The sequence below is a fragment of the Megascapheus bottae genome, chromosome 16 (assembly GCF_031878675.1).
Source record: "Megascapheus bottae isolate mThoBot1 chromosome 16, mThoBot2.hap1, whole genome shotgun sequence".
Taxonomy (NCBI): Eukaryota; Metazoa; Chordata; class Mammalia; order Rodentia; family Geomyidae; genus Megascapheus; species Megascapheus bottae.
The window spans coordinates 41577508-41588188 of record NC_143524.1 but is presented as its reverse complement, the minus strand read 5'-3'; the positions used below and the strand labels follow the sequence as shown (position 1 = coordinate 41588188).

At 42.0% G+C, this 10681-nt stretch overlaps 1 protein-coding gene across 1 annotated transcript; it reads right to left on the bottom strand.

Annotated features, from left to right (window-relative positions):
* Positions 1 to 7725: 7725 nt before the first annotated feature.
* Positions 7726 to 8676, bottom strand: Or52h1 (olfactory receptor family 52 subfamily H member 1). Its single transcript, XM_090348607.1, has one exon. The coding sequence runs from the start codon at positions 8674 to 8676 to the stop codon at positions 7726 to 7728; it is 951 nt and encodes a 316-aa protein (XP_090204733.1).
* Positions 8677 to 10681: the final 2005 nt, after the last annotated feature.

Here is a 10681-nt window from a genome sequence, read left to right as displayed (position 1 = left end):
GCTTGAACTCTGGGTGTGGGCACTATCCCTGAGCTCTTCAGCTCAAAGCTACTGCTCTATCACTTGAGCTACTATGCCACTTCCAATTTTCTGGTGGTTAATTGGAGATAAGAGTCTCAGAGACTTCTGTGCCAGCGCTGCATTTGAACCGCAGTCCTCAGATCTCAGCCTCCTGAGATCTAGGATTACAGGCATGAGCCACCAGTGTCTGGCTTCTGTTTTTCTTTAGTTTTTCAGTGCTGAAATCAAATTCAAGACTTAGTGCATGCCAGGCATACACTCTACCACCGAGCTACATTCCCAAGCTCTTCATTCTTTCTTTTGGGGGGGGGGTGGGGTCATGGTGCTTGAACTCTGGGCCTGGGCTCTATCCTGAGCTCTTCAGCTCAAGGTTATCACCCTACCTGTTGAACCACGGCCCCACTTCCCCTTTTCCAGTGATTAACTGATGATAAGAGTCTCAAGTGCCCGGGCTGGCTTTAACTGCCATCCTCAGATTTAAGCCTCCTGAGTAGCTAGGATTACAAGTGTCAGCTACTATGCCAGACTTATTCATTTTTAAGAGATTCTAAATCAGTCTGCAGAATCCAGAGGCCACATATAATTGATATTTGACAGAAAGCATATGCACAGACTTTGGTATAGATAAAAACTTGCAATGTCTGAGTTAAGATGGAACAAATGAGATAGACCATTGTGTTAACAATAGAAATGGAATGACAAAGACATAAGTATAGTTCAATGTGGAAAGTCTGGAAGAGACTACAAGGGACACATTCATGAATTCCTACTATTTGTAGAAAACTTTTGCTAGATATGAAATGGGAAGATATATAACAGGTTTTATTAGAACCTCTAGTATAAGAATTTCACAAAAGCAATGTATATATGCATATAAATGTGTGTATATATGTATATATGTGTATATACATATAGTATAAGGCATTTTGAGCCCTGCTTAGCTTCTTTACTCAAGGCTAGTACTCTACCACTGAAACCACACCTCCACTCACAGGTTTATGCTGGTTAAATGGAGGTAAGAGTCATGGGGATTTTTTTCTTCCCAGATTGGGTTTGACTCTCAATCTTCAGATCTCAGTGTCCTAAGTAGCAGGATTATAAGCATTAACTACCAGTGTCTGGCTTGTTGTTGTTTTTTTTTCCAATAAGAACCACAATATGTAATTCCATTCATGGTCCAGTGATGGAACAGAAAGTTTGTAATCTGTCACACCAGAAAGAGCCAGTGAGCAGTTGAATCTGTAAATCTTGACTGAGGGCAAGAAAAATGTGGCCTGATCTGCTTTCTCCTCTTATATAAGGTGAGGAGAAGGGAGAATTTTAAATGATAAAATGATTAGCTAAATTTTAAATATTATGTTGCATTGAAAATCAGTGGGGGTTACATTGATACTTACTAAAGATAAAGGCATAATGTGAAAATCACATTTTTCTACATTTTCATTTTACTATTAGCTCAAAGAGTCCAGACAGCAAACAGTAAGATTATTTAAAAGATCATATTAAGTGAAGTAAATCAGGCCTAGATAGACAAAAGACACATTTTTTCTTTAATGTGGGGAAGCTAGACTTAGCTTATAAACTTATAAGTAAATACATTGAGTGGCATAAAAGAGTAAACAAATGTATTGACTGAAATATGGGGGATTCAGAGGTGAACTCTAATAGTGCAATTTCTTATAAAGGTAAAGCCAAGTTGAACTAAATGAACACCAGAAAGTGGGTCCATGGAAAGTGTGGGGCTGGGTCAAAAGGAAAAAGGAGAAGAGGCAGAGGAGTGAAACAAAAAGATCATTAAAAAAAAAAAACTATGCTGCATAGAGAGTGGCCAGCAAAAAAAAAAGGCCATTTAGATAGAGTTGTCATGAGAAGGGTCTGTTATTAGCAAATTGGCAGAGACAGAAAATAGTGGAAAGCAAAGGAGACACACGGGAGTTCTGGGAGTCCATTAGTCTTTCATGGAAACCATCCATGCGTGTCTGTGAATAATCTTCGATTATCAAGATTATCAAGATGAATGGAGTATATTCTTTCAAATGATCTCAGCTCAGAATCTATTTATTCATTATATTCTTTAAAAAATATATATACCAGCTCTTGGCTAACCCATGTTCTCAGTAAAGATTAAAAATGACAAAAAGAATGAGAATCACCAGAAAACATGGTGCTATCTGTCAATATTTTTGGCAAGCTGGCACAGAAAGTAGATCTCTCATAGAGATTGAAGGATTGAATCCTGTCTTATTCCCCAAGGTCAAGCAAAGCACCAGGTGCCTGCTCACGTGGTTTTCTGCAGGTAGGTCATTCTGACTGATCCCCAGGGGATAATGGCCCCCACGCCCCAGGTAGAACATTCCATTGTGGGCCTAGCCAAAAACAACACCCTGGGCCTCCCAAGAGACCGTTACACATCTTTAAACTTTTTATTCCTTGTTAAATCCTATGTAAGCCTACCCAAAATCCAGTCCCTAGCGCAACCTCCAATCCAGAGGGAAGGTCTATTCCCCTTGCTGTTCCTCACAAAGAGTTCTCATCTGTTGATGACTGAGTCCGGCCAATTCCTTTTCCATTCTCCTCCATTTGCCTTACAGTATATATGTATAATATATAATATCTCATTACACTCCATTAATGTATGTAACTGTCTCAATTAAAAATTAATTACAACTTAAAAATTAAAATTTAGAGAAACAGGCTGACATAATTCTAGATATTTTCCCCTTCCTTCTGTGTCTATTGTCACAAGCAGGAATTTGTCTTCAAAGGGATTGGGTTTAGAGAATTTTAGTCTAGTTCTTCATTAATAGCTTGCCTGCAGTGTGCTTTGTAAAAGTCATCTGTTCACAATGGGATTCCATTTCTTATGGGAATGAGTCTCCAGGACTGCCCACCCACTGGGTCTGCCCTCCCCTCCTTCTACCTCTCCCTACCTCCTCTCCCCACTCACCATGGCTCCCTCTGCCACAGCTCTAATAGCATTATTTCTGTCCTTTGTTCCTTTCAGGCCCTTTCCAACCCAGAACTATGTTCACTCACTGTCCTTCATGCCTTTTTTCTCCTTGCCCAGTTTCCATCCAATCTCACATTCAGCCCTACTGTGGAGCCCTAACCGCGGTGAAACCATTTTGAACTCAGACTCCATTTTACAGGAAGCCTGTTAAACCCACAGTGTCTCAATCATATTTTCCTCAACTATGCCAGTCACCAGGTGATGTGACCAGCCCCCTTGCTCCAAACATTGACCAAAGATAGCTTTGTTGAAGTTCTTCACTGTTACTTACGTCCCCCAGCCCATAAGACTGTGATAAGACTAGTTTGCAAAATGTTAGCCAATGTTAGTAATTTAGCTAAAAAATGCCCCTAAACCTGATTTTGTGACCCATGAAAACCCCTCCAACTGGATGGTAGGGACTCTCAAACTCAGACCTGCTGTGTCGGTGTCAGTGGTGAGTCCAGACTCGAGCTTGCAATAAAGACTCTCATGCTCTTACATCGGATTCAGCTTCTTGGTGGTCTTTGGGGACCCCAAAAATCTGGGCACAACACAACTTCTTCATGTTTTATGCTACCACTTTATTTCTTTGTTTTTCTATATGCCATTTTCCGTGGAATGTAAGAGTTCTATGGAAGCGGGTAGAACCTGTTCTGTATTGTCAGCCTTTATATCCGTAAGTGCTAAGAATGATTTCTGGAATAATTCAGAACTCCACATGTCTTTCAAAAATACGAATTATTTTATTCATGTGCGTGTGTGTGCGCGCATGCAGGCTAGTGCTTTACCACTTGAGCCATGTCTCTGCTTGTAGATTTTTTTCTTTTGTTGGCAGTAGGGCTTGAATTCTGGGCCTGGGTGCTGTTCTTGAGCTCTTCAGCTCAGGGCTAATGAGCTACTGCACCACCACTTCTGGCTTTTTCTGTTTATCAAGGAATTGAACCCAGGGCTGTGTGCATGCTAGGCAAACTCTCTCCCACTAGGCCAAACTCCTGGTCCCTGCTTTTAAATTTTTGTTGGTGAACTGGAGATAAGAGTTTCTTAGATTTCTCTGCTCAAGGTTTTCTTGGAAGCAGGATCTTCAGATCTGACCCTCCAGAGTAGCTAGGATTACAGGTGTGAGCCACTGGCATCTTTCATTAAATGGATCGTTTTTAAAGTAAGTCCTCTCAAAACAACTTTATTTTTTAAATAGAGGATCACCTAAAAACTTGATACACAAACTAGATAATGGAAGATTTATGTGATTCGGGTTCAAAGAGCCAGGACCAAGAAGTTTCTCATCCTGTGTTTTGAGATGCACTGTACCAATTTTTCAGAACCCAGGATGGAATTGAATAGAGCTGGGATAGAGTTAAAAGCCACTGGAGGGCCGGGAGTTTGGCCTAGTGGTAGGGTGCTTGCCTAGCATTCACAAAGACCCTATTGTAGTGTTCCCAGCCTCGTTGATCACCTGCACAACTGATGCGACATCTTGTCATTGATTCTTTCTTGTAACCAAGGAGTCACAGTCTCTAGAACAGAAACAAACAAAGCTCCACAATCTCTCCCAACCACTGTGGTTATATTTTCACTTGAATGTCCAAATGAATTAACTTGAGGTTTGTGGCAATTCTAGCCTTCCCCCCACCACAAGATCTCCAACTATGCACAGCAGCCACATTTTCTTTTTTTTATAATATCTTTATTGTAATTAATAAAAGGGTTACATGATATTTGCTAGATAGAAGGTGCATTGATTCACATACATTGATACCCTTTCACATGTCTTGGTCCCCATTACCCTCCCCCTCACCCCCCATCTTGGTTTTCCCCCCATCCCTATCCAATTTCAAATAACCAAATACAAATATATCCAACATATCAGATAACAAAGGGAGATACTATAACAATATGATATAACCAAGGAACACCAAAAGAGATGAGAGATAACATAGTAAATTAAGGACAACAATCATTCATTATATGGCTTTTGTTTCAATATCCTGGAGGTCCTTTCAATTAGCTTCATACTATATGGCCTTATGTATCAAGGTTTTGCTCTATTGCAAATTTGTGCTACTAGAGCCCGAGGTTTCTACTGATTATGACAAATGAGGGAAACCATTGAGTCTAAGTTCCTTTGAGTCTGGCTTAATTCACTTAATATGATTTTTTCTAAGTCTTTCCATTTCCTAACAAATGGGTCGATGTCATTTTTTTCTGACAGCAGCATAGAATTCCATGTGTACAAATACCACACCTTGTTGATCCACTCATCAACTGAGGGACATCTACGTTGGTTCCATATCTTTGCTATGGTGAATAATGCTGCAATGAACATTGTTGTGCTAGTGGATTTAGTATGCCCTAGTTTCTGGATGGTTGGGTAAATGCCAAGTAGTGGAATTGCTGGGTCATAGGGGAGTTCTATGTTTAGCCTTTTGAGGCACTGCCATACTGCTTTCCGTAGTAGTTGAACGAGTTTGCACTCCTACCAACAGTGTAGTAGTGATCCCTCCTGGCCACATCCCCTCCAGCATCTGTTGTTATTAGTTTTCCTGATCCTGGCCATTCTAACTGGAGTGAGGTGGAATCTTAGTGTTGTTTTGATTTGCATTTCTTTTATGACCAGAGATGTTGAATGTTTCTTCATGTGTCTATAGGCCATTTTTGTTTCTTCTTCAGAGAAGACTCTCTTTAAGTCTTTGGCTCATTTTTTAATGGGATGGTTGTTACTTTGGAGATTAGTCTCCACTCCTCTTTAACATAGTATTAGAATTCCTAGCCAGTGCAATAAGGCAAGAAGCAAGCATAAAGGGGATCCAAGTAGGGAAAGAAGAAGTAAAACTATCCCTCTTTGCAGATGACATGTCTGTATTTAAAGAATCCTATAGACTCTACTCCCAAGCTCCTTGAGCTGATTCAAATCTTTGGAAGGGTAGCAGGGTATAAAATTAACCCTCAAAAATCAACTGCCTTCCTCTACGCCAACAGTGAGAGGACCGAGGCAACAATCAGGAAAGCAACGCCTTTCGCAATAGCCTCAAAGAAAATCAAGTACCTAGGAATTAGCTTCACTAAGAATGTAAAGGACCTTTTTGATGAAAACTTTAAAACCCTGAAAAAGGAAATTAAAGCAGAACTGAGGAAATAGAAAAACCTCCCATGCTCCTGGATTAGAAGACTCAACATCGTGAAAATGACAGTCTTGCCAAGGGCTATCTACAAATTCAATGCAATACCCATCAATATCCCAATGGCATTCTTTAAAGAAATAGAAGAGGCAATCCAAAATGTCATATGGAATAATAAAAGATCCCGTATAGCAAAAACACTTCTTAGCAGAAAGAACAGTGCTGGAGGAATTTCAATTCCAAACTTTAGACTCTATTACAGATCTATAATTATCAAAACAGCTTGGTACTGGCACAAAAACAGGACTGAAGACCAATGGAATAGAACTGAGGACACAGATATTAAACCACAGACCTATGGCCACCTAATCTTTGACAAGGGAGCCAAAAAAATAGAATGGAAGAAAGATAGCCTCGGGGCCGGAAGTTTGGCCTAGTGGTTAAAGTGCTTGCCTAGCATGCATGAAGACCCGGGTTCGATTCCTCGGTACCACATACATAGAAAAAAGCCAGAAGTGGTGCTGAGGCTCAAGTGGTAGAGCTCTAGCCTTGAGAAAGTCCAAGGACAGTGCTCAGGCCCTGAGCTCAAGCCCAGGACTGGCAAAAAAAAAAAAAAAAAGAAAGATAGCCTCTTCAACAAGTTGTCCTGGCCGAACTGGTTAAGCACCTGCAGAAAACTAAAGTTGGATCCTTCTTTGTCACCCTGCACTAGAATTAACTCCAAATGGATCAAAGACCTGGAGGTAAAAGCTGACACACTGAAAATTTTACAAGAAGGAATAGGAGATACACTAGGCCTCCTTGGCACAGGTCGAAACTTTCTTAATAAGGACCAAGAATCACAACAAATCAGAGAAAGGCTGGATAAGTGGGACTGCATTAAACTGCAGAGCTTTTGTATGGCAAAGGACATAGCTAGTAAATTAATTAGGAAGCCTACAGAGTGGGAGAAGATCTTCACTAACCATACAGCGGACAAAGGCCTCATATCTTAAATATATCAACAGCTCAAAAAATTGAATCATTCCAAAGCAGCCACATTTTCCTAGTACTATTTCTGCAGTTCACCTTCCCCAGCTCCTTTAAAGCCCAGAAACAACTCTTCCCTCCCAGCATCAGAGCCAACCCTCCTGGCAGTGGTACAGGTGCTAATACTTACACTCCTGCGAGAGCCTGCTGACAGAATTCATTCATAGTAGATGTGGAAGAAAGAAATGGAAATCACATGTAAGGGATTTACATGGAATCACAAAACATACAATAGTCAGCATCAGTTATTATCATGAATAACCTAAATATGTAACTCTTAAATTATTTATTTTTCATTTTTAGTTTCCCTTTGCCAGTGGCTAAACCTTCCTTTCCAATTCTTTATGGATTTTCTTTCCTATTTAGAGTAATTCAACTCTTTTTCAGTAGTTTCCTCTTGATGGGGGTCCCCTGTCCAATGTCATGTTCCAAAAGCAAGGGCAATCAAGGGTTGATTTGTAGTTGTTGTTTTAATTTATACATAGGACTCTCGTTTATATAGATCCACTTTTCTGCAACAACAACTATGGGTTCAGAGAGAATTTGTCCAGGCCCCATTTCCATGCACTACAAATGAAGCATCATTCTGTACAGAACTATGATCTTATCTCTGATCTGCTTGGTCTTCACTCCGTAGACGATGGGGTTCAGTGCAGGCGGGATAACGATGTAGAGATTGGCAAACATGATGTGGAAAGTGCGGGAGACATTGGGCCCAAAGCGATGGGCAAGGATGGAGAAGAAGGCAGGCGTATAAAACATGAGAATAACACAGACGTGGGAGCCGCAGGTTCCCAGGGCTTTCTGGCGTGCATCTTGGGAAGGGAGGCGAAACACCACGCGGAGGATGAGAGTGTAGGAGACAGCAATGAGGACCACGTCTGAAATCACCGTCATGATGGGAACACAGAAGCCGTACCAGATATTGATGGAAATATCCGCACAGGCCAGTCGGGCAACACCTATGTGTTCGCAGTATGTGTGGGGGATGAGGATGCGCGTCCCGCAGAATGGGAGGCGAGTCAGCAGGAATACATCCGGCAGGATGATGCAGAAGCTTCGAAAAGAGAGGCCCGCTGCCACCTTCATGATGGTCCTGGGAGTTAAGATCGTGGCATACCGCAAAGGGGAACAAATGGCCACGTAGCGATCAAAAGCCATGGCCATCAGAATGGCCGAATCCAGGACAAAGCTGTAGTGCAGGAAGAACATTTGCGTAAGACACCCCGGGAACGTGATTTCTCGAGCATCTAGCCAGAAGATACTGAGGGTTTTAGGCACACCAGCTGTAGATAAGAGAAGATCGGTCATGGCCAGCATGGAGAGGAAGAAAAACATGGGCTCGTGCAGGCTGCGCTCCACTGCGATGAGGTAGAGAAGGACACCATTTCCCATGAGAGCCACCACATAGATCATGCAGAAGGGAATCCCAATCCACACATGGAAGTGCTCCAGGCCTGGGATCCCCACCAAAAGGAAGAGACCCGGGCTGGGAACGCTCAGGTTGAAAGCCACCATAGCGTCAAAGCCTCTGGTCCTGAGGAGACAAGATGGTAAGGATGGTTAGGCTGGGGTGAGTCACTCTCAACCCAATCATGACTCCTGAAGTTAGGGTGGCAGTGTAATCTGTCATCCAGGAGGGACTGCCCTTGATGTGAAAGAAAATTGCCATGAATGACAAAGGCAGCAACAACATACTGGAACTGTCTCAGACACATGAAGATATACAGTCACCCTAACTAAAGAGAAGCTCCTCTTCCTTCCAACCACTTCTCCACCAGTTTACACAACCTTCCGGGTAGCTTTCCAGAGAGGTTGTACTCTTGTACTCTTTTTGTGGGTTTTTTTTTTTTTTGCCAGTCCTGGGCTTGGGCTCAGGGATTGAGCCCTGTCCTTGGACTTTCTCAAGGCTAGCACTCTACCACTTGAGCCTCAGCACCATTTCTGGCTTTTTGCTATGTATGTGGCACCGAGGTATCAAACCCGGGTCTTCAGGCATGCTAGACAAACACTCTACCACTAGGCCAAAATCCCAGCCTCTTGTACTCTTTTCATTACCTCCTGTCCTCTGACAAGTGACAGGACACACCCTTGGTCTTACAAGACTTTGTAAACATCATAGGTGAAGACCTGACTGTTCTGCCATTGTAGAATATCTACTTCTGTCATAAGAGAACCACTGGCCCCCAAGTTTTTAGTGTGTGGTACCAGGCCTGGGGCTGGGCCTAGGGACTGTCCCTGAGCTATTCGGCTCAAGGTTTGGGCTCTACCACTTGAATCACAGTTCCACATCTGACTTTTGGGTGGTTAGATCAAGATAAGAATCTCATGGACTTGCTTTCTCTGACTGGCTTTGAACAATGATCCTCAGGTCTCAGCCTCCTGAGTATCTGGTATTGAAAAGCATAATTATATACATATTTAGGTGGGACCGTATAAGCCATCTGTATTTTTACTTGTATTCATTTACACTTGTACAAGGTCGGACTTGAGGGCCAACGAACTAGGCACAGGCCTGTTAGCCTGCTTGGCCCCTTGTCAGTTTTTCTCCACTGATCACATAGTGGGTCTGTCCCTTCACCCGTTAGTCAGGCCCCTTGTCAGTTTTTCTCCACTGATCACATATTGGGTCTGTCCCTTCACCCATCAGCCAATCAGTTCAAAGCGCAACAGCTCGCTAAACTGACCAATGACTAGTCACGACCCTCCTCCCGTTTTGTATTGCGCCAATCATTTAATAGAATCAAAGTGTCAGTGCTTACTGGGACCTGCCCCCTACCAAAGAATGTATTAAAGGTGCTGTAATTTTGTGCATGGGGCCTCTGGTCTGCACTCGACTATCAGTGCCCAGAGACCCGTGCTCAAGCTCGTCAATAAACGACTCATTGCAATTTGCATTGATCTTCTGTCTCTGGTGATCCTTCCGGGGGGCTTCAAGTTTCTGGGCATTATAGTATAGGATGTATGAGCCACCAGTGCCTGCATCTACTAGACCCTTTAAAGGATACCTGAAGTGATTCTTAGATTTGTGAGATCAACACAATATATCATTAACCGATAACTTAATTTAGCCCAGCAAACACTCTTTCACTGTGCTAGATAAACATGCGTAATTCAATTTTAAATTAGAAAATTTCCTTATAGCTGAAGGTCATGGACTTTCTTCCTTAGAAGTTTCCAATGCTGTACACACTAATATCTTAATACTTGGGACTTAAAATTAAAGTAACATAATATCTTAACACTGTAGGCTTAATGACACTAAGGAATACTTTTGTCCAAAAGAAGACACTTCTCTGTGAGCCCAAATTTTATTAGGTAGAACCATTGACATAAGACATATCTCTCTCAGGAATGTGTATACAATTAATATTAATATTCATGGGAATACCCTGATACACTGCCACATGTGTTATAAACTCCTAAAAGCTTTACTTTGAGAATGTATCTTTTAAAGAATAGGTTCTACACCTTCTTCTTTCTCCAATCTGCCCACAGCACTGATCTTATTTAGAAAGCTTCT

Coding starts and splice junctions, on each gene's coding strand:
- Or52h1 (XM_090348607.1), bottom strand. CDS start 8,676: ATGGTGGCTTTCAACCTGAGCGTTCCCAGCCCGGGTCTCTTCCTTTTG.